Consider the following 25,414-nt stretch of genomic DNA (forward strand, 5'->3'; position numbering starts at 1 on the left):
ATTAGAATGACCAAAATCCAGAACAATGACAACACCAAAGGGTGGTAAGGATATGGGGCAACAAAAACTCTCACTCACTGCTGGTGGGAATGCAAAATGGTGCAGCCACTTTAGAAAACAGCTCAGCAGTTTCTTACAAAACTAAACATATTCTTAACCATATGATCCAGCAATCGTGTTCCTTGGTATTTAACCCAAAAGAGTTGAAAACTTACGTCCACACAAAAACCAGGACACAGCTTTATTCATAATTGCCAAAACTTGGAAGCAACCAAGACGTCCTTCAGCAGGTGAATGTGTAAATAAACTGTGGTACATCTACACAATGAAATATTATTCAGCACTAAAAAGAAATGCGTTATCAAGCCATGAAAAGACATGGAGGAACCTTAAATGCATACTTTTGTACTAAGTGAAAGAAGTCAAGCTGGAAAGGCTACATACTGTATGAATCCAACTATATGACATTCTGGAAAAGACAAAACTATGAAGATGGTAAAAAGATCAGTGGATTTTTAGGACAGTGAAACTATTTGATATGATACTATAATGGAAGATGCATGTCATTATAAACGTATCCAAACCCACAGAACATACAACACCTAGAGTGAACTTTAATGTAAACTATGGACTGTGGGTGATGATGTGTCAATGTAGGTTCATCAATTGTAACAAATGGACCACTCTGGCGGGGGGCGGTATTGATAACAAGGGAGGCTGTACATGTGTGGGGACAGGGAGCATATGTAAAATCCCTGAACCACCTTCTCATTTTTGCTGTGAACCTGAAAACTGCTCTTAAAAAATAAAGACTTTTAAAAAAATGCACCACCTGGGTTTAATCATGAGGAAATAATAGACAATTTCAAACATTCCACAAAATAACCAGTCAGTTTTCAAACTCACCAGGGTCTAGAAAGATAAAGATTGAGAAACTGTCCCAGATTGGAGGAAACTACAGAAGCATGACAATAAATGCAACATGGGATCCTGGATTGAATCCTGGAGCAAAGAAATGGTACACATGGGACAGGTGGTGAAATCTTTATAAACTCTGTAGATTAAGCACTGATCAGTGTTAATTTCCTGGTTTTGATAACTGGACTATGGTTATGTAAAATGTTAAGATTTGGGGAAGTTGGGTGACATTTTGCAACTTCTTAAAGTCAGATTATTTCAAAATGAAATGTTAAATTTAAAAATAAATAAAGAATACAGGATTAGGAACAAATGCCACTACATAAATGTATAAACTAAATAAGGGATCAGCAAACTTTTCCTGTAAAGAGCAGAAGAGTAAATCACTTATTTATTAGGCTTTGTAGGCTAATCAGTCTTAGTCATGACAACTCATTTCTACCATCTTAGCACAAAAGCAACCACAGACAGTAAATAAAACATCAAGCATGGCCCTATCTCAGTAAAAATAGGAGGTGCCGGATTTAGCCTGTAGGCTGTAATTTGACAACCCCTCAACTAAAAAAAGAACTAAATTTTAATCTCTAAACAGGTAAAGTTTCACACAGTATGATATATAAGTTATTCTTTCTTAAATAAACATAAACAAACTTTTTGCAGATTTATCAAATAAAATGAAAATTCCATTTGTTATTACATATTATTTTCAGAATTCTTTATCATACACTGTTGTTATGTTATGTGCATGCATAGAACCATTAAAAGGAGATACCTAACATTTTAATAAAAACCAGAGCCATGTTTCCAATGAACAGTTCTAGCACAGAATGAGCTAAAGGATGCACTCAACTAAATGACCTCCCTCTGACCTCAAGTTAAATTTAGTTCAGCATAAAAACAAAAAAGAAAATAAGTACCTTGGGATCTCAATTTTTAAATGTAACTTTACCTAGAAATTCAGAGTCAAAATAAAATGTTTAAAAACCATCTTCTCCTTAATTATATTTTCAAACAATTTAATTTGCTTCTAGTTATATTTCTCTGATCAGCCTTTGAACACATATGCTGACTTGACTGATCTGGCATTTGTCTAACCATTAAATGAGTAATTTCAGAATATTTGGCTATTCAAAAATCAAGGTATAAAATGAATAAAATCATCTGGCTTGGAATCTGTATATGATTCCTTTAGTTCACAGCATATCAACTTTAGATAAAATGGAAGAAGAGTTGAGTATCTAGTTTAAAAAGTAAAAATTTTACAAATAATTTTAGAAGTAAAAATAAGGTGCAAAGTTCCAGTTATAAAATAAATAAGTCATGGAGATATAATGTACAGCATGGTGACTATAGTTAGTAACACTGTACTGCATATTTGAAAGTTGATAAGAGAGTAGATCTTAAAAGTCCTCATCACAAGAAAAAAAATTTGTAACTATATATGGTGATGGATGTTAACTAAATTTATTGTGGGGATCATTTCACAATACATTTGACCCTTGAACGACACAGACTGAACTGTGTGGATCCACTTACACGTGAATTTTTTTCAATAAATATATTGGAAAAATTTTTGGAGATTTGCAGTGATTTGAAAAAAGCTCACAGACGAATCATGTAGCCTGGAAATATCAAAAAAAAAATTAAGAAAAAGTTAGGTAGGTCATGAATGCATAAAATATTTGTAGATACTAGCCTATGCTTACATAGGCATAAGGTGAGTGATATTTAATATAAAATTAATAATGTGTTAGTTTTCTTACTGTTTTACCCCTTTGCTTTCATAGAATTACATTAGCATACATAATGCTTCTCTCTCTCTTAATTGGAGAAACTGCATATCAGCCTATCATCACAGGTAAACGTGTTTTTTTTTAATGTAACAATGTTTCTAATACTATATGATGAATATGACTGTAATACTATATGCCATAAAATCTTTATACCAATTCATTCATTAGTGTATAGGTTAGGCTACCATGAGGTAATCATACTGCTGCTGCTTTGCTACCAATTCATGAATCACTATACCTGTAAATAAATACGAATTTTTCACATTATCTCTTCCTTTTTGATGTCTAGTGTTAGTAATACATATAACATCTAGAGTTTTGTATCAGATAGGACAATACTGTCATAGGTAATGACAGACAATTCATCTTATAAACAGATGATGTAAACTTACGGTATCAATAAATACAGTACTGTTAATATATTTTCTCTTCAGGATTTTCTTAATAACATTTTGTTTTCTCTAGCTTACTTTATTATAAGAATACAGTACATAATACATATAACATACAAAATATGTATTAATCAACTGTTTACGTTAATGGTAAGGCTTCCAGTCAACAGGAGGCTATTAGTAGTTAAGTTTTGAGGGAGTCAAAAGTTACAAGTGGATTTTTGACTGTGCAGGGGGTCAGTGCCCCTAACCCCTAGATTGTTCAAGGGTCACCCGTATACACAAATACTGAATCGTTACGTTGTACACTTGAAACTAATATAATGTTATGTGTCAAGTATACCACGATAATGTTTTTAAAGTAAAAACTTCATTAAAGGCTGTAAAGTTCAGTTACATAATCGTTTCAAGCCTCACTAAATTAATTCAGAAAGAACTACCGTATTTGGACACTAGAAAGAAAGAAATGTTAGATTTTTTTTTTTACCCAAGAATTAGTCACAAATAAGACCAAAGATAGTATCACTGAAAATTTTTAAATAACATAAATGACACGATAAATGCATGCAGCCATTATACATTTTTAGAAGGACAAAAACCTCGGTTAACTGTGATCAGCCTACGTGGGGTGTTTTGTATCATGGTGGCTCACCACGCGCAACAGGAGCCCCTGCTCAGTGCTCAGGAGTTCGCTCGCGCCATCGCTGGGGAACATGAAATGAGCACTCACAGAGCAACAGCCCAGGCCAGCGGATGCCATCTTCTGACCACAACTTACCCCAGGGTGTTGCCTGCCAGCCTGCCCAGAGTCTCGGAACCTGAGAGAAACCACGGGGAGTCGCTTGTCCTACCAGGCCTCGATGTCCTCCCTGCCCCCGAATTGCTATTCAACTTCGACCTGGGAAAAAACCAAAAGGTAGAAAAATCACAGAACAGTCCCAACATCCCTAGGAACAAGCCTGGAATTCCAGGCCTCACTACTCTGGGACCTGTTGTGGTAAAATATCAGCCTAACAATTCTCTGACTACTGTTACTGAAATGGATACTTCAGATCAAAGAGCAAACCTAGCAATTTCTAGTCTCATAACAATCCAGTTCCTGTTTGAAATTGTTTTCACGGTTTAACTGCAAATGAATTGTTCCTTAGATTTTTTAAAGTAATCATATTTTCCTTAGAAGCAGTCAACTGAAAGTCATCATACGTTATCTAGCAACCTTTTTTATATGACGTCACTTATACAGGCCAAAATTCTAAAGACTCTGTCATTTTCAAATTGAGCTACTTGATTTGGGAATATTAAAAGGGAAAAAACATGATCCGAAAAGTCAGTTCACTCAAAGAGCAGATCTGTCTTGGGCCCTACCACATACACATCATTCTTCTGGTAACCTATTTCTGTTAAGTGATCATTGACTCCTCTGCTACTTTTAATGCAAATATTTTAGCTATAAATCACTGCTTGCATAAAAATTAAAATCAAACCACAAAGTAACCATTTCACTCTATTTTAAGCATCTCCTTTTCTACAATGCTTTTTTTTTTTAATTTGAGGGTTCCCAAAATCAAAACACAGGTGTAATATAATACCTTTAAGAGCTAAATATTTATTAAATGGAAAGGACATAATGTCTTACCCATCATTATTGTCAGGTTTACCCAATTCCAATCGGTCTGGCTGTACTGAAAAACCGATCCTGCAAACTCTACCATCCTAGAAGCAAAGAAAATAGAAGAAACTTCCAAAGTAAAAATGTGTATTAAAACTTGAATTTATTCAACGAACAAATTATGTACCTATCACTGTCAATTCAGAAGGCAACAAATAAGCTCCCTTCTAGGAGGCACTCACACCTGAGCTGGGGAAGTATGGTCTGTATACATTATCATAAAACCAGTAAAAATAATTTATAATATCTCCATCTAACAGAATTCAGAGTAAGGAAATGACTAGATACCAGGAACTTCTCCATTCTCTTACTAACTAGTTTCAACCTCTAGTAAATCATTTGAGCCTTCTCCGGGCCAGAGGATTTATACAATAAGGAAATGGAACTGGGTGGTCTCTGGAAGAACTACTGCAAGAAACTGCTGTTTTCCACGGTTGAAAAGGGAGACACATGATGATGCACAGCTGTATTTTAACATCCATTTTCATTTCTCTACTGTAGAGTAAACGGTTTACCTCAAGAAGAAAGGCAGCATGATTTGGGCCCACCACACACTGTTTAATGGTAGCCTGTTCCAACACATTCAAAGGGGGATGGCTGGGAAATAAAGAAAAGTATGCAAACAAAATTATTTTTTAAATGGCAAATGCATCCTAGGGTTTTTTAGAAAATCCAATTAACAAAAGAAAAAAATTGCTAGTAGAGCTTGTTTTAAAAAACTAATATTTACATATTTTAAAGCAATAATTGAAAAAAATTATTATATCTACATAGTCATTATAGCTCTTTGGTATGGCAGAGTTTTTAAAAATCAGTATGAACACAAACTGTAATTCAAATGAATGCAACCCATAAAAATTTGATAGATTAAAATTTTCTTAATAGCTGCTGCCTAAATATGAGTACTTTTTCCTAATTAAAACAAAATCATTCTTTTCAGGAAATGTGAAATATCTTAAATCTCTTACCTGTTTAAATTATATTTGTTCAGTTTCTCTGAAACTTCCCGTAACCTTTAAAAACAAAACAAAACATGAATAAACCACATGTACAAAGCCTTTGTAAATAAAACAGTTCTGATTTGGTAATCTCTAACAGTAGCATACAAAAATTTTACTAGGCAAGAATTTTTTTTTATTATCTTTGATTTCTGTCCCAAAAGAGATCACAAGTCAACCGTGCAGTTGCCTTCCCTCACCACCTCATTTGCAACTTCAGTCATCATCATCTTAGTATTTTACAGATGAGGAAACTGAAGCTTCTAGAGTTTATTTAAAAAACCGGCAGTAGAACTGGTACTCGAACCAACGCCCAATGGAAAGCCAGTTTTTAAACACTGTACTACATATGCCAAGAGACTCTTGAATGTACATGTACATGATGAAATGAAAATATTTGGGAAGCACATATCTATTAAGAATTTAATATAAAGAGGCAGAAACAATGCAAAAGCCAAACTGACTTAAGGTGAGAATAGTCTCAAAAGTTCTTGAAGGACCTTGTGACACAATTGTATAAATTAAAACCTTAGTGCCCATATCTATAAAATAAAGATAACACCGCACATTTTTAAGGGTATTGAATATGCTTAGAAAAATCTCAAAGGGCTGTCTAACAGAAAGATATTAACTCATGTTATCTAATATGATTTTGCTGTTTCTCTCAAAGAAACAGTCTTGAATTAATATAAAATATTGTAATACTCATTTAAATTGGGCACTTTTGTCAACCTAAGGAAGCCATTTTATAATACAAAGATGTATTCAAATGTAGAGATTTTAAGAGTTCAATTCTATTAAATTACCAAAACAAATGCCTTTGAAAACTTTTCCAGAAATTATTCTCTTAAAAATAAACTGAGCATTTTAGGAACAACAGGGAAAAAACTTAGAACAGTAAATCAACAGGGAATTCCCTAAGTTTTGCTTTCTAGAGAGTGACAAAAATACATGAAATCAAATTTCAATCATTCGTCCTAACAGATGAAAGTGGTATACATACTCAAAATTACTCATGCCTTAAAGCCAGTTAAGGATTTAAAAGCTACCACCAATCATATAACATATGGCCAAATAATCTAATTACTTTGATAAAGAGATTCTAATAGGAGCCAGTTGTACTTCAATTTTACTTTATCCAGTAAAGTTCTAACCTCTGTTCAATGATGAGGAGTATCTTTCAAACACTAAAATACGTACAAGCAAATGTCCAACACTAAATCGTATTTCTAAGCAAAAATAACTTTCAAATGAGCCATACTTAATTTGTCTACCAAGAAGTAAATACTCACTAGTGATTTTATTCTCACTCCCAAAGAATAACATCAGATCACGTGTGACTCGGCCCTCAATAAAATACATTTTCATTTTTCTAGCCTTTCATTAACAAAAATGTGTCTTCTTCAGTACTGTAAAGTCAAGCTTTTTGACCAAATCCCAGTTTGCTCATTTATAAGGCACATATCTGTGTTTCAAGGCAAGATAAAACGCCATAAGAATAACGCACTGTGGAACTCATGAGCTCTGAGAGAAGGCTGACTAGAAAATGGGCAGAAGAAAATAGACTAGGAGGCTCCAAACTGAGAGGCTCCATTCTGGGCAATAACAACAGCCCTGAGAAGACCCGGAGCAGAGGCAGGAGTTCTCATTCTCCTCAGCCCACACTGACTATGAGTAATTCATAAAACTCTTCACCAGACTACAGACTAGAGCCAGACTGTGAGAAAAGACTAAGAAAGGTTTGATTTCCCAAAAGCCATAGTAGTGACACTTCCGAAAGATACTTGTTCACCAGCATACAACTAAACCCATTCATTTCCATTCCTTTTTTCTTAGCCCAACACTGTCTCTAGCGTTTTCACAAAGAAAAGGGGTGGGGGTGGGGGTGGGGGTGGGGATAAAACTTGTCAAAGCCTTTTCAAAGCTGTACAATAACTGAGATTAAGAATTAAATGATGCTTTCATGGCTCCAAATACCATTCCAGGCAAATAATATCTATAAAACTAAAGTAAGGTTTGAGGATATCAAGATGCTAGAAAATAACAAGTCAAGAACTCAAAAGCAAACTTCAGGTTAGGAAGGGGACAGAGGAAATGTTTACTGACATCAAATTTTCTAATATTAAAAATCATGGTGGACTCCATCTGAAATGTACACCCATTTGTACTGGAAATAATACCCACTGGATAGCAAGAAATCTGGGGTTTACTCCCAGCTCATCTACTACCAACTAAGTTCATTTAAGCCCACTAGGTTTCCGGTCTCATCTACGTGAAGAAAGACTAATAGTCCTCTCTGGTTCTTTTCAGTCTTGAAATTGTTATGAATGTATGAAAAGCAAATATATCAATCGAAGATATTTATGTAATGTTTATATGAAATAGCACTTACTGTCATATTCAATTTCATCGTACCCATCTGAAACTTTAATACACAGATTAATTTTACATGGACACTTAAGAGTATTTCCCCAAATATCAAATTTGTTTAACTTCTTAAATTCAATCCGCAAAATTTACAGAAAACGTATCATTTTTCCAAATCTCAAGATAGTTATCATGACTAAATTGGCCCCATACACATTAGTTTACATGGATCCCAGATAACAGTAACAAAGAAACCTTCAAGCAAAGGGAAAAAAAAAAAAGGTACTAACTATAAAATAAGGAGTACTTTGTTCCCCTTTACATTATAGAGTCTTCAGAAGACATGTAAATCCCAGAACCGCAGGCCACTGATCATATTCATTTAAATTTACTGAGTTACTAAATGTCTCTACAGAAGTATTAGGCACTCATCTAATTTAAAGGATCTTCCTCCAAAAGCTTACAATGCTTCAAGTTATTAACTATATTTCCTCTCACAGCGATATTAACAAAAGTTTTCCCTGTTTTTAAAGTAAAATATAAACCACCCTACAGCTCACCAAATTCCATTTCAGAATAAATCTTTACATATGATTGAGAAGGAAAACAATTTTAAGAACACAGCATAACATTACAAAATAACCTAACTCAGCATTTAATCTCATTTCAGAGACAGGCAGGAAAGCCTTTGTGAGGTGGCTATAACACACAATGGATAGGTAAGCAGTGAGCTTCTGACAATCCTTAGTACTCCTACACCAAAGATTTATTCTATATTCTGATTCAATAACCTATTTTAGTCCTTCAAATTTATAGACATTTTACAGATCGAGAGGCTGGAATTTTTTTTGAGCACCAAGGTAAGGTAACAGCAAACTGATGTTACTAGAGAAATCAGTATAACAGTACTTGCTAGAGGGTAACGTATTTCATAGCTGCCCTTGAAATTCCCTACAATTTCAGTCTCATTTCCCCCAAATTTGACATTATAATTTCACAGATTAGTCATCTTTTGATGACCCTCAATTGACAGTAGCACTTAACGCAGGTTCTTCAGTTTTACAATTCCCTGCCCTAATCCTAAATCCCCTGCCATCTGTTCAGACACATACACCCCTAAAATGAAACCTGTTAGATTCCTAGCTAAATTTCTAAAAGTAAAAAGTTTAGGTATATCTGGATTCCTAAAAGGCTCCAATTCTCCAGGACATAAAGATATTCCTGACAGCCCACCTTCTACAAGATGATCCTTTTGCTATCCCTGGAACTGTAAGATCAGGCATACCCACCCACGTTTCACGTGTATCAGTACTCACTTTAATGGCAGAAAGTGGCATAATCTGCCCCCAGTACATTTCCTCCAGGAACATTATTATTATTTCAGGCCCAGCTCAAATGCTACCTCCTCCATGTACTTTTCTGGTAGCTCTGATTTTCTTCCTACATAAATCTACAGCCTCTCCCTCACAAAGGACCTTTACTGTCTACTTGACATTCTACGGTCATTTGTGTTTCAATCTGAGCTAGCTTCAGACTTTAAGCAAAGAAGAGATAAAACTTACCAAGTATTTCCCCACTCTTCCACTTCTTTAGATAACAGTTCCAACAGTGAAAAATGTACAATAACTCTTGTTACATTTCAGAGGCAGAAAAGATTCCTGACCTTAAACTCAACAAAACTACTCCTTAGGTTTTCCACCTCAAATTGAAGTTTAGAACAAGCAAGAAAAGTGTGAATATACAGATTTCTTTTAGGATAGTCGCCCATATAAATCTTATAAGCAAACTAGTTAACACAGCGAAAACATTTAATAACTCACCACTCACCAATAATCATATTAGCAAACTACCTTTAAAGGGACCTCACTCTACTCTCTAGATAACCATCCATGGAATAAAACTGTTACAGATCCATTTTGGAGTACAGGGCTTAATAATCCAAAGAAACAACAGCCAGTCAGTGAAAGGTTACCTACAACACTAAATCACAGACTCCTGCAGAAAATGTCTTAAAGATCACCTCTTGTCATCCATGTCAGAGAAGGCAGGTATTGCCAAAATGCAAATGTACCCAGATTACCTTCTTGCAGAAGAAGAAATACTGTAGGAATATTTCTGGCATTTCTCCAAAAGCAAACTATCTAAAGTTTAAAACTTAAAACGGAAGAAGCAATCAAAGGGCACTTTTTTTTCCCCCTCTTGGAGCAAAGACTATGTTATTAGATAGATGGCAGAGAGAGGCGCCAAAACCACCTCCAACCACAGAACATGGTCTTCCCACTATATCGTCATGCACTTTCCTGAGTATAGGGAGTCCGTCCACAACACTGTTCTTTTATACAAACTACTGCACCACACTCTATATATTGCCCCCTCTGAAATCATTCCTAGCATGCCAACTATCCACATCATCAACAATAACAATAAATTCAAGCTATCACATGATGGTCCTGCCTGGCAGCCACTGTAATGTGAGAAAAGGATGTACTTTGGGCGAAGTTGCAGAAGGCATTTTGAGATGGTCATTTACTTGTGCCAGGCACATTCCCACCCCCACCAGCAAACTGAAAGCCTGGAGCTAGCTTATTCAATCCACTACAGTGGGCATCCCAACCCCAAATCCCTTTTCACACAGTCCTGGAGCAAGCCACCTAAGATATGCTCAAAGTGGAGGCCCTTGAGGGCGTCTTGGGTGTAAAATGGAAGAAGTCAACTGAGTCTCCTCCTCATGCTGCACTGTGGATTTGTTTATGTGTGGACGAGATAAAGGCTTTCAGCCCACCTACCCACTCTGTGTTGTGACTTAAAATATTAGCAGCTACCTTGACCCATGGGTCTGAGGATGGCTGGGAAGAGCCTGGAGGGATTAGGGTTGCCTTGCCCCAAACAAGAAGCACCAGCAGATTAGGGGTGATTCCCTTCATCTGTGTGATTATGAAAGACTCTCACTGTAGGTCTGAAATTTAACTTCAAGACATTCAATTTTCAGATACAGTTTTAAAAATCCATTTTGTACTGCTTCTATGTGAATTTAACCCTGATCATGGGTTCCCAACTTCAGGATTTCTCAGGAATCGGGGATGAGGGGAGGGTGGCTAATGAGAGAAGCAATATAGTTATTTAGACAACATACACAGAGAAGAAAAAAATCACTACACCAAAACTCAACAAGTGATGGTTTCTAAAAGGTTGGTTAGAATGGAGAATCTGAAACCCTATTAATGAACTCTTAATACTGTTAATACTAAAACCCACTGGTCTGTCTTGCACTCTGAATAAATTTACCCATGCATGATTCTCTTTAGATGTAAAATGGTACAGCAATGTAGCATAACATAGCATAAAGCATATGAAAATTTTAATCCTGCCTTCCTGATAGTATTAGTACCCATGAGGAACTAAATGTTTATCATTTCAATAGGGGAGGGGGAGGCAGTAGAGGCAAGGATCAGAAAGAACCTCTTTAAGATTCATATGCAAAAGCTATAGTCAATTACTAAAAGGGGTGAGGGGGGAGCCTTAAGGAGAAGTCACAAACTGCCAGCCTACAGATGTACACATGATACTGAATCACATGGCATTTTAAATTTTTAAAAGATTGTTAAAGATTCTTGGCCAACATGTAAAACTGGAAAATTTCAGACAGATTTTCAGATTTCTAGCTTCTCTTGAAAAATGAGATCTAGCAACCAAGCTTATATTGCCTAGTGGTGACTAGAGGTGCCCTTACCTGCCCAGCACCTGTAGGCATTCGAGTTTGAGACCGCTGATACAGAAGATTATTCCTCCCACCCTCTAAAAAAGGATATTTCCTTGGTGAAGAGTAATCTGTTCAGTTTTATAATGCAAATCTCAGCTTGTAAGTTGATCCCTAATGAATCTTTGCTTAGACGTTAAGTCTTAACCACATTTTATTTCTTTAAATTTGACTTGACAATTTCTCACTTTTTTGCCCACCCAAGAAAAAATGGTGCCAGGTAGCAAACATCTGACTTTACTTTTAAAAGACCCCAAGTCACACAATGATGGCTTTTGTAGAGGAAAAAACCCATCTGTCAGCTTCCCGAATAACCAGTTATAGGTAGGACTTTGTGCTATGGAGAGAACAAATACCAGTTTATAAAACGTGTTCTTTTTACCCTAAATAAATAATACAGGACATTCAGCTTCAAGATACATTCAAGACCAAAAAACAAGAAGTTTCTAAATAAATACTGTAAACTGAGAAAATGATACAAATTTTAAATGGGAAATTCTTTTAATTCTTCTCCTAAGATGATTTTCAGTTGAAACTGCTCAAAGATTTCTATAAAACTAAGATGAGAAAATTCATGTTATAGAAACACTCTGCAACTATCATAGAAAAAAAGACATTATACTCACAAATAATTTCTTCCCTTAACACAGAAAATATTCTGGTTAGAAATTCCTATATAGTGCCATAAATAACATCTTTCATAATAAAATGAAAAAGAGACCAAAATCCCAAACTACTGTGCCATTTGAAAGATAAACACATCTCTGAGAAACTAAGTGCTGAACATAAGAAAATGAGTCATTTTCCTCTAAAGCAAAACCAACTGTGTTATTTTCAGTTCCATTCAAAACAGGAAAAGGAAAATACACATGCCAAATGGACAAGAAATTCGGTAGGAAAAGATAAAAGATATGGTCTTTATACATTAATTCTTCTTGATAATTTCCTAAGTATTTCTGTCTCATCTAATTTCAATTGCTTAACAGTAAGACTATACACACGTACAAGACTCAAACTTGGTTAACTTGTGTGCTAACAGGGTGAGAAGACTTCCTTTAGTGCTCCTGTCCAAAAAGTGTAGCATCCAGCCAAAATTTCAAGAGAAAAGTCTTGGTTTTTCTTCACCCTTAGGCCATAGCCACATTCTGAATATCTGCAACATCATTCATTAAAATATCTGCCAAACGCAGATAATGTATTCACAAATTGTTACAAACCCAATTTTAACTCTACATACAAATCAGAGGTCTCATGAGATAACTGACACACTTTGTAATATAAATACTACCATTTGGCAAGGTATTCAGTCCTTGAGCTAGAACTCTAAACTGAAAATACCTGTGATGAAATCTGATTTTTCCATAAAACAAGACAATTAGGAGGTGAGGTTCCTGGACAAGGGTCTTGATGCCGTTAGATTCAGGAAAGCTTCTTTAAATGACAGATACTGGGATGGCTTCTTGTGGCCCTTTTAACATCGAAGCTGAAACGGCAGTTTTACTGCCTCTGAAATGGTCATTTTACATGCCTGAGCTGCCATTCCATCCGCCCTGGGAGCCGCCCTGTAGTCCTGTGAGGGGCAGCACAGTGGAGTGGGAAAAGAATGGGCTGTGGTGTCAGACTAACAAACCTGGGTTCAATTCCATCCCTTCCATTAATTGGCTCTGTAACCTTGGGCAAGCTTACTTTAACCTTCCAGAGTTTGAAAGGTATCTTGGTCTGTTAAATGGAGATAAAACCACTTGTCTGGTAGGGCTGCTATAAGGATTAAAGGTAATTTTGTAATGTACCTTGGAAAGAGCCAAGCACTTAAACACTCAATAAATGGCAGCCATTAGCATTATTACTGAACTATATTTTTCATCTTTGGATAGCTTGTTCTATATACTGCTGCTTCAAATCTGCCAAGTTCTAGCTTGAACCGGTTGCCAAACTAAATAGGGCCCAATTTGAATCTGGAGATCTTGTAGGAACCCGAGGAACCAGAGAATGACAGCTAAGTCTGGGAATTCTTGGAACCAGAAATCCGCAGACGCACTCTAACTCTGTGTATTTTGCGCATGGGTTGTTATTTCACAAGAGTGAGAGATTCCTTCTCTTCTTGCCCCTACTACCTCCAATCTCATCTCCTCACTCTTCCTGGGCACTCTATACCCCAAATATCACTATACTCTCCCAAGTCCTTCACTAGTTTATACTCACAAAGTACTATTTTGGGGGGGAGGAGGGGGAGGACACGCCTCGCAGCTTGCTGGATCTTAGTTCCCCAAACAAGGGACTGAACCCAGGCCACAGCAGCAAAAGCACCGAATCCCAAGCACTAGACCAGCAGGGAGCTCTTTATTTTATTTTTTTTGTACACACCTACTCCTTCAGCCTAGAATAAACTATACCCCGCTGTCTTCTACACGTCTACAGCTACTAGCCCCTGGAGGGCAGGCTGAGAGAACCTGTTAGAAACGTTAACTCACCTTTCACTCCAGGCTAAACTAGGCATTTCTCTGAGTCCCCTGGGTCATACTTCCTTCCACAGTACTTATGCTGTAACTACTTGTTTGATGAAATATTTGTCTCTTTCACGGCTTGACAAACTCTATGAAGGCAAGAACCGGGTTTTAGTAATTTCTAAATCCCTAGCACCTGCCAGCTGATGGATGGGTGGCTGAACAAATGAATGGGCATTCACGTCCCTGCTCTAAGTCCTACACTGCTTCAAAATGGTGGATCTGCAGCTTTTTTATTCTTTTCATAGTCATTCTTAAAGATTTTTAGCTGTTCTGCTATGAAACCAATATTATGAAACTAGGCTTTTTAAAACACACCAAAGGAATATTGTCCTACAAAATAAACCCACGGAGGTTCTACCCCAAATCAAATGGTCCTACAATACTAAGAAGAATTCTTTAACTTTTTTTAACTTTCTTTGAGAATCATCCCCAGAAAGAGTTTACCAGACAGACAAGGAAATCACTCGGTACTTTACAGCTGGGGATACTCTCCCAGTCCCTCCACTTAGAGGACAGTCTTGTTCCTCCCTCCACCCCTCCCTCCTCCATGGCTTAATCTGGGTTGGTGTTAAGGAAATGTACTGAAGGGGCCAAAAGGAAGCTGGAAGCAAAGGGAAGAGAGAAAGCGAGCTCATCAGGAAGCAAAAGTACAGATAAAAGTCTGTGTGCAACTCGCCTGTATAAGTGCCTGAAACTGATAACATGAGTCTAACTGGCTAAGCACCTTAAAATGCAAACTAGAGAAAGTCTAATTACTGGACATCTATTGGCAAGTAATGCAACAAAATATTCCAACATTTAATGCTGTGCCAAAATAGGAAGAATTGGACATAAATACCCATATTAATTTTTTATTTGTTTGGGGTTTTGTTTTTTTTTTCGGTTGTTTAGCCAATCATCAGCATTGTAGCCACGAAAAGGCAAAGTTAGTGCCAACCACGTTCTACCTAGATACCCAAAAGAACCCTAGGTTTTTTTTGAGTCTCAGCTCCCCCATTAAAAAAGGAGCGTGGGGGCTTCCCTGGTGGCGCAGTGGTTTAGAGTCTGCCTGCCAGTGCAGGGGACACGGGTTCGAGCCCTGGTCTGGGAAGATCCCACGTGCCACGGAGCAACTAGGCCCGTGAGCCACAATTACTGAGCCTGCGCGTCTGGAGCCTGTGCTCCGCAGCAACAGAGGCCGCGATAGTGAGAGGCCCACGCACCGCGATGAAGAGTGGCCCCCGCTTGCCGCAACTGGAGAAAGCCCTCGCACAGAAACGAAGACCCAACACAGCCATAAATAAATAAATAAATAAATAAATAAAAAGACTTTCTCTCTAAAAAAAAGGAGTATGTTAAAAAAAAAGAAAGAAAGGAGTGTGACCTTGAATAGGTCATTTAACATCTCCTGCTCTCATGTTTCCACCTCTGCCAATAATGGTGCTTACCATATCTGCTTCACAGAGTTGTTTTAAGAATTGGATAATATGTCACATGCAAAAGTAATGTGTACCATCTGAAATAACAGTGTCTAAACCTGGCTAATCATCCACTGTCTAAGGAATATTTTTAAAGACATATTACCAGACCCCACCCAAACCTACTAAATCAGAAATCTCCAAATACAAGACTCAGTAATTTATATTCTGGCTAAATAAATTATGGCACATTCATAAAATGTCTCTGGAAGGAATAACATTTAGTCACCTATGAGGATAGGAAGTAGGCAGCTAGGAAACAGAGCAGGGAGGGAAGCTTTTCACTGAGTGCCAATGTACACTTTTTGAATTTAAATCACATATTATCAACTCAAAATTTTTTTAAAAAATTTCTAAGCAACCCAAAGTGATGCTGATGATCAACTAAGTTTGGAAATCACTACTCTAAAATACCACGAGGGCTTCCCTGGTGGCGCAGCGGTTGAGAATCTGCCTGCCAGTGCAGGGGACACGGGTTCGAGCCCTGGTCTGGGAAGATCCCACATGCCGTGGAGCAACTAGGCCCGTGAGCCACAATTACTGAGCCTGCGCGTCTGGAGCCTGTGCTCTGCAACAAGAGAGGCCGCGATAGTGAGAGGCCCGCGCACTGCGATGAAGAGTGGCCCCCGCTCGCCTCAACTAGAGAAAGCCCTCGCACAGAAACGAAGACCCAACACAGCCATAAATAAATAAATAAATAAAATTTAAAATACCACGAATACATGTAAGGACTGCTTAAAACAGTCACAAGATTAATAGTCCACTTAGGGAGATATTAATAACCCTACTATTTCAAGTTTTGGAAATGTTGCTTAGGATAGCCCCCTCTTAGAAATTCACAATCCACATACCTCTATTAGATTCTGATAAGTCCTAAAATAAAGAAACATGTTTACGCTTAATCCTGTGTTTTTCAAACTGAAGTGAACACTGTTTGGGACACACTAAACATGGAACACAAACAGGCCATTCTTTCTAGTAAGGTCTTGGGGAACCAGAGGACATTGATCTGAAATCTAAGCTCCCGGAAGTAGTAGTCCCAAACCGTGGAGGGGGCCTAGCCCAGAGAAGGCCTCTCCCTCCAAAAGGTGGAGCTCAGTAGTGACAAACTACCTTTCCTCTTTTTTCTTTATCTAAACAAAACTGATTTCCCTATTTTCTTACTGGGATTAAAAAGATAAACAGGGATTAAAAAGATAAATGGCATAAACAAACAATCTTACTCTGCCTAAAATTATATTGTTAACATGTATCTATAGCAGACAATTTTTTTAATCCAAGTAACATGGCAACAGCATTTTCATTCCTTTAAGTAGAAAAATTAAAGATCTTTAACTATGATTCAAAATCATCTACTTTTAGGAGACAGCAATAGATTTCAATATTTCCCTTCTACAGTATAAGCAGACCTTCCTGGGCATCTTTATTCCCACAAAGCCAGACTAACCAAGTGGGCTCTACAATCAAATTGTCCAACAACCTTGCTTCTTAGCTGGAGCATGATTCTCAGTGTACCCAGAGGGGGTCGGAAAGCTGTATCAAATTAATGGCTTCTTTGAAATCTGCACCTACTGGGGTTCCTAACACTGGGTCTCTAATTCAGAGATCCAAATCGAAGTCATCAAAAAAAGGTCAAACCTACAAACCACCACAGTCAAATTTAAGGGCTTACAAGATCCCTTTTGTTTTTATCACTATGGCGCACAAAAAAACACAAATGTCTCCCCTCTGGCAACACAGCAACCATAGCAAAGGGTTGGCTTCCCCCTCCACCAATAAATGGGATCCACCAGTAAATGTTTCCAATTCTTCACCTTACAATACTCAATCCAATAGAAGTAGATTCAACAGGCAGTCTCTGATTTACAGATTGACGTTACTAATAGAGAGGGCTCTCATCCCATCTCAAGCCCCACTCTGTATTTGCCAACCACTTAAACAAAAAACAAACACACACACACAAAACGTGGTGCTTTTAGATAGCGTGTGGAGAATGATGTTAGAGAGCTAAGCCTGGGAATGAATATAAAGGACATTAGCCCATCTATCTGCCAATCCCTAATTATCATCCCCAGGCTGCTAGTATTTTCCCCTGGTTTGGGGTTGTTTTGGGGGGTTTTTTTTTAACCTGAAAATCACTTCCCAGTCATAGATACAATATTCTCAATATTTCAGCATCAGGCACTAACAAGTTTATTGGTTTAATCCTCTCTTCATAACTAACTTCAACCTCCTGAAAAAGAAAGATGGAGCGGCACTCCTGTAATCACCGCCATCTCAGACTGTCCTAGCAAACATTAGGTCAGAACAGGAATGCTTGCAAAACTCAGCCACCATCATCTAGCTACAACATAGCTACGTACAGTGTAGCTCTCCCGGTTCCCTCAAAAAAAAAATTGCCATCTGTAGTGTTTACAGAGCAAAACAGTTAACAAACCTAACAAAATGGAACCAGCCTACAATGAGATTACTATCAATAAATATTATCAATTCACAGTAGGACTCTAAAGTTGTTTTGTCCCAGACTAAATTCTCTACACCTCCTTTCTTCTCTTAGCACTGAGCACTCCATCAAGTTCGATGTGGGTAGTCAGTGAAAAGGTCTTCCATAGGTTTGGGTGGGACTGTTCCCTCCACTTTCCTTTCCATCTAAAGCTGAAAAAAGTAAAGTGAGTAAAACTAAAGCAAACAGAAGGAACAAGATGTACTGATATAAGATATGTATCAATTAACAAATATTGACTGAGTATTATGTGCAGGTATGCAAATCAGTGGGATGGCGGGATGGAAGAATGGCTGGAGTAGAGTTGGTATACTGTGCTCACTCTGGAAAACCTCTTCCACTCTATATATACAGCCATGAAAGACAACCGTAAAAGAGAAAACCAAAAGACAAAGCTGCCATCAAATAAAAGATAAACATCTCCACAGAAGGGAAATGATGCTCAAAGTGCTCCCTAGTGGAAGGCTGGGTCCATCCTGTAAGCTGCAGTTAGGCTCACGGTTCTGTTAGAACACTGTGGCTGAAAAGCTTAAGAGTAACCACTAAAAGAACAGAAATACAATCTATGGCTTCCAATCAAAAGAGGAGGAAAAAAGGAAGGAAATGCAGAAAACTAGGAATCTTAACAGAAGGAAAAAAAAGCAGCAAAATAAAAGATTCAGAAAATACGAAATTCAGACAGTAGAAATAAATCTACTTATTCAAATGGTTCATCGCACATATTAAAAGTCAAATATTAACAGAGTGAAGGAAAAGGAAGTATTAATAAGAATAAAAGAGATACCACATAACATTAAAAGGAATAATCCACCAAGAACATTTAACATGCAAGAATTTGAATGTTCCTAATACCATAACCTCAAAAATATATCTAATAAAAACTGACCCTTTGAGAAAATGTCAACTCCAATGAGAAATTTAATACACTACTATCAGAAACTGATAGTTCAAGAGGACAAAATATCAGTAAAGATAGAAACTTTGAAAAGGAACATTAACAAGCTTAGTCTAACAAATAAATATATAGAAACCTGTCCCCCAACTGGGGTGTCACAGGTTTTAAGGCATAAAGCACATTCTGACTCCTAGACTTAACAGATAAATAAAATTTCCTTCAAATTATAAGAATAAACATAAGGTTGCCAACTTTTTATCTTGCCAAGATTTAGAAAAGGCAACAAACTAGAACTACCAATATTTCATTAAAAGATAAATTTCAAATTTATAAAGTAGAAAAGACAAATCTAAATAAAAAAATTTTCTCCCTAACCCACGGACTGTGAAAACTTTCTTAGAAACTGGCACCAACACAGAATTGTACTTAATTTGATATTTCTTAACTTTTATTTGATCTCAGAAAAACAATCATACAGATTTTTTTCATTTAATATCAAGTCCTTGATATAACAGTCTCTTTGTTTTCCATGAGAAAACAGAAGACTGCAAGAGGTTGATTTACCTGTAATTACTCAATTAAGAGGTGACAGAGAGAGAGAAGGAGACAAAACCTCTCCCAGCCTCTATTCTTATCATCACCACACTTGCCATGGGTCCAATTCTATCAACAAATACTTCCTGAATGCCCAGAGTTAAGTATTACAGGAAGTAAGCTGCACTATAAAATACACTGGGGAGGGAGGGGAGACGAAGGGTGGCACCACCTGAGGGGGTTTCTACATACTTGGGAATGCTGCCCCTCATCATGAGCCACAGCTACAGAAAACTGTGCCATCTTCCCCTTAGGAAGCCTGAGGAAGAAAGAAAAGCTGATACAATGCACACATCTCAAGTAGTGTACAATCTACTTGTAAAAACAAAGGCTATACACAGGAAAACAAATAAAAAATAAAACACTAAACTAGCTGCCAAGATGAGTGCTATAACCAAAAATTACTAAGAGAAGGCAGAATTCATTTGGGGTTGGAAGAGTCAGTGAGGGCCAGGGCTTCAGGGGAGTCAGGATTTTGAAATGGGCCTTGAAGGGTGTTGAGACTCATCATCTCAAAAAAGGTGGCATCATCTCAGTGAAAACATTTATAAATATTTATCTAGTAAACAAAAAAAATGGCTCCTACACAACTAAAAAAGCTAAAGGTCTCCAGAACACCTCGAGAAGCCAAGAAGATTCTAAGATTTTAAATTATTTTTCTTACATATCATCTACACAGTCGATAGTGCTAGAGCAGTCTGCTAGTCAAAATACAACTGCAAAAATAAACTAAACTATATACCGCCTTCCTGTGATCAACTATATTCAGTATCCCGTAATAAACCATAATGGAAAAGAATCTGAAAAAGAACATACGTATATAACTGAATCACTTTGCTGTACACCAAAAACTAACACAACATTGTAAATCATACTTCAGTAAAAAATTAAATTAAGTTAAATTAAATTTTAAAAATAGAAAAAGAGAAGAGACAGGACAAGAGAATATAACAACAAGGCTGTCATCTACAAGCCAAGAAGCAGGTTTTCACCAGAACCCGACCATTATGGCACCCTGATCTCAGACTTCCAGCCTCCAGAATTGTGAAAAATAAATGTACCAGTTTATGGTATTTTGTTACAGCAACCCAAGCAGACTAAGACAACAGGTATGGAGAACCAGTGTATCCGGAATAAACAGAAATAATTTTCTTGGGCTTCCCTGGTGGCGCAGTGGTTGAGAATCTGCCTGCTAATGCAGGGGACACGGGTTCAAAGCCCTGGTCTGGGAAGATCCCACATGCCGCAGAGCAGCTAAGCCAGTGAGCCACAATTACTGAGCTTGCGCGTCTGGAGCCTGTGCTCCGCAACAGGAGAGGCCGTGATAGTGAGAGGCCCCTGCTTGCCACAACTAGAGAAAGCCCTCGCACAGAAACGAAGACCCAACACAGCCATAAATAAATTAATTAATTAATTTAAAAAAAAAAAAGAAATAATTTTCTTGTGTAGGACTTCTAGTTAAACATGAGTTATCTCCACCACCTCCTACAACCCCCCTAAAACGCCAAGTGAATTTTAAAGTTACAAGGACAAAGAGAAAGAGAGAAGGCTAGAGCACTCAAGCAAGAGATGCCAACAAAATTTTTGGAAGCTGGAAAGCATATAGAGCAAGTGGCAAATGACTTAGCAGACAAGAGAAAATTGAAACCTAAAGTCTACAGGATGGGCAAAGAGGAACAGACCAACTCTTAGAAACTGGAGGCACCAGGTACCTGTGAAGCCTGCGGGTGACCCCAAACAGGAAGTTCGCATAAGGAGCAGTTAAGATCCCCACCCTATAGGCCTGAGGCTGCCCCTCCCAGACCCTGACTGAACTGTCCCTTACTTACAGAAATTCAACCAGAATACCAGCCTGGGGATACCTGGCCAGGCAGGAATGCGGACACTGGAAGCAGAGAAAGCTGTTTGCTGAAATGAGTCGACCAGCTCCCATCCCAGAGCGCTTGCAGCCACACTCATCACTTCCAGGATTCCTCTCCCGAGAAACTGGCCCAACGGGAGAGAAAAAATCTTCGGCATAATATAAAACAAAAAGTCAAAGCGATAGACAATAAAGGGAGGAAAGATAAGTAAATCAGAGTGGCAATGGAGGTGTCAAACATCCAACTACTAGGAGTTCCAAAAAAAGAAAAATGAGAAAATGGATGAGAGAAAAATGTGTAACAAAATTTCCTGGAATGATAGGAGCTTCCAGAATAAAGGCACCTACCAAGTGTTTGGGGCCCAAAATACAATGAATGAGAAAAGGACCTACTACATAAAGGCACATCAACATGAAATTTCTCAGCACCATGGACTGAGGAAAGACTCTCAAAGCCCTTTTTCTTTGGGGGGGGCGGGGGGGAGGCGGACGGGGGAAGGTAGGTCAAGTTAAAAGGATCAGGAGTCAAAATGGCACTGAACTCCTTAAAAGAAATACTGGAAGCTATGTGATGATGCAATGCCTTCAAAATTTTGAAGAAAAATTATTCCCAACCAGAAATTTTATACCTAGCAACTAACAATAAGGACAAAAATTAAATTTGCTTTCAACTAAATTTAAAAAATGGCACACTAAAGACAGAAAAGGGATAAGCTTTTTTTTTTTTTTTTTTTTAATTTATTTATGTTTGGCCGTGTTGGGTCTTCGTTGCTACGCGCAGGCTTTCTCTAGTTGCGGCGAGCAGGGGCTACTCTTTGTTGCGGTGCGCTGGCTTCTCATTGCAGTGGCTTCTCTTGCTGCGCTTGTTGTGGAGCACCGGCTCTAGGCGTGCGGGCTTCAGTAGGTGGCATGCAGGCTCAGTAGTTGTGGCGCATGGGCTTAGCTGCTCCGCGGCATGTGGGATCTTCCCGGACGAGGGCTCAAACCTGTGTCCCCTGCATTGGCAGGCAGATTCTTAACCACTGCGCCACCAGGGAAGTCCCAGGGATAAGCTTTTAAAAAAACTTTTAAAACTATCAAAACTAGATCCAAAATTCCTTAAAACGTCACCAAAACAGTTAACTAAGTTAGAAACGAAAACAAAAAAACTTCCACTCTCTTGCCTTTTGGGACACAGAAAGTATGTAGACTCACTTGTCCAACCGACCTCACAGCAGTGACTGTCATTTCATCTACAAAACTGATAGAAAAGTAAACATACCATTTGTGTTTAAAACGTATACGTGCAACTTTAAACATCTTTGAATATTCTAAAGATTACTGAATGTCCACAAAGACAGAGCTTGGGATGAGGGAGAAGAGCAAGTACCAGAGCAAAGACCAAAAGCAAACAAAGAAAAGGAAACCAAAAACCCCTAGGGACAAAAATTTCTATTGGGCTTGTGAAGGAATTACTTGCACACTCTCCCTGAAACCAGCAAGTCTAAAGGGCCTTGACCCTCCTTCTTCAAACTCTCTTAATAGTGTCTCAAGTTATTGGCTTGGCCATAGTCTATAACATAGACAAGCCGGAAAAGCTCTAACCACAGCAATCAGAATTTAAAAGCCTGACCTTTAAACTAAATCAAGATTTTTGATCTGAAATATCAGGAAAGGATTGAGTCCCTCAACACATCCTGTAAATAATTTAGACCATAAATTCACTTCTGTGATGGCAAAGTTTACTTACAACATTGAACCAAAAGGGTAGTGTAGCATACAATATGCTTAGTACAAAGCCTGGTACAAAATATTAACGGCTCCTGCTATTACTGGCGTTAACATTTCTGAATGAAAGAAAAGGAGGTGCTGAGTGCTAAGTAGGAACTGGTGAAAAAGGAATTTGGGGAACCAGAGCTATTATGGGTGGGCAGTACCACTTTGGATGAAGACAGCAGAGAGTGACTCCAAATATCTACCATTATACCCCATTAAAAACCAATGATAGACATCTGAAACAGATCTCATAACTAACACATAAGACCAACTAGACATAACTGAAGTTCATGGATAAAACTGTACTCCTTAGCTCACGTGTACTGCAAAAATAATGTGAATCCATAGCATCTATTAAAATCCTGGTTATCTAAACCTTTCCAAATTACATTTAGAATTACCTCTATCCTTCCCAGTTATATATCAAATATCTACAGAAAGTGTAATAAGGATACTGTGGCCCAGTGGACACTTTCTCTTTTGACTTCCTCCAGAACTTCTCATCAATTCTACTCAATTTAGCAATTAGTCATTTACTGCTTCGTCTCTATACTGCTATCCTACTTTTTAACAGTTCTATTTTATTTTCCTAACTACACAGTAAACTCCTTAAGGATGTAACCATGACTTAACTTTTTGCACATCTGGGTATTAGTACATTACAGATACTAGATAGGTTGACTAAAGATACTAGAATATCATACAAAGAAGAGACTAACTGTTCACAACCTTTCTCAGCCAAACGACACACAAAGGATGGAAACAATTTAGTGTCACTATGGTAATGATTCTAATGTGTCCCCAGTCCACCATCTCACACCCTAGCATGTCCAGATGGAGAGTGCAACAAAGGCTTAATCAATAGGAACCAGCACCCTGGCTTCAGAAATGAACGGTCCTAGTTTCAACACTCAGCTGAGCATGGAGACTATCTGTCACTTCACGGTCCCCATTCCTCCACCAAACCCCAGGCAAGAGGGAAGAAAAGACACGTGATGATGGGCCTGTCCTCTGCAAACAGATCAAATTTTAAAGCAATAAAAAAAAATTTATTCATGTAGGCACAAGATAACAGTTAATGTACTGCTTTTAAAGGCTGGAGCACAGTCCTTTACTGCGACATTTTGTTTTTATCTACAAATGTTTAAAACTTCAGTTCACATAACAGTAACCCAATGAGCCTCAGCAGCAGACCCTGTTAACGGGCCTTAATAACTAAGGACCCCGTGCTTAGAGACCTACCACTCCACAGCTGTGCAGCCTGGGAGGCACGCTCAATTGCCTTCACCTCAAATTGCCTCTGCAACAGTGCTGCCAGGCTGCTGAATGAGATGATGTTTGGAAAACGTAGTGCTTCATATATAGTAAGGAGTAACAATGCTGAAAATGTTTAAAATGAGCAAACCGCATAATTTTCCAGATCAGCCTCTAAACATTATATAATTCTAATCCAGAAAGTTACACTCCTCAATTCCCATAGAGGGGCCTCCACAAAACAAGGAGTTCAGCTTTTATCAGCGCTCAGTACAGTCACATAAAGAAAACTTCTGTGTTGACTATAAAACTCACTGTCCGTTGGGCTTTTTAGTAGCCCTAAATATAAAAAAGATTCACTAAAAATGTATCTCAGAGCATGATTAAGAAAAAGTTTCTCTCTGATGTAACATGATAAGCAGTTAATTTTTTTTTTCTTTTTTTTTTTTTTTTTTAAGCAGTTAATTTTTCAGCCGTTGCTTTTTGTCTTGGCTTGCAGAAAGTCCAAAATATGATTCAACTTAAACTGACACTTCCTACCATCTTTACCATCTAGAAATTCTACCCACTCTCTTCCTTGCTTTGAGTATTAGTCCTGGGAAGGCCCTCAGAAACTGTCCAATCCCACATCTTCATTTTGTAATGACAACAAAGCCTCTTTTGACTAGAAACAGACAAAACAACAAAAGGTATT

General features: G+C 37.8%; 1 protein-coding gene across 6 annotated transcripts in view; it reads right to left on the reverse strand.

Annotated features, from left to right (window-relative positions):
• The window catches only part of UBR5 (ubiquitin protein ligase E3 component n-recognin 5), a 141,162-nt gene that overhangs the window by 95,632 nt on the left and 20,116 nt on the right, over nucleotides 1-25,414 (reverse strand). For all 6 annotated transcript variants that reach the window (XM_082434225.1, XM_082434224.1, XM_082434222.1 and 3 more), the window contains exons 2-5: nucleotides 5,741-5,785; nucleotides 5,288-5,369; nucleotides 4,740-4,816; nucleotides 3,882-4,001 (exon numbers count right to left, since the gene is read on the reverse strand). In XM_082434225.1, the coding sequence (XP_082290351.1) occupies nucleotides 3,882-4,001; nucleotides 4,740-4,816; nucleotides 5,288-5,369; nucleotides 5,741-5,785 (324 nt within the window). The remainder of the gene's footprint in view (nucleotides 1-3,881; nucleotides 4,002-4,739; nucleotides 4,817-5,287; nucleotides 5,370-5,740; nucleotides 5,786-25,414) is intronic.

Source organism: Balaenoptera physalus (assembly GCF_965194825.1).
Source record: "Balaenoptera physalus genome assembly, chromosome: 17".
NCBI classification, from domain to species: Eukaryota; Metazoa; Chordata; class Mammalia; order Artiodactyla; family Balaenopteridae; genus Balaenoptera; species Balaenoptera physalus.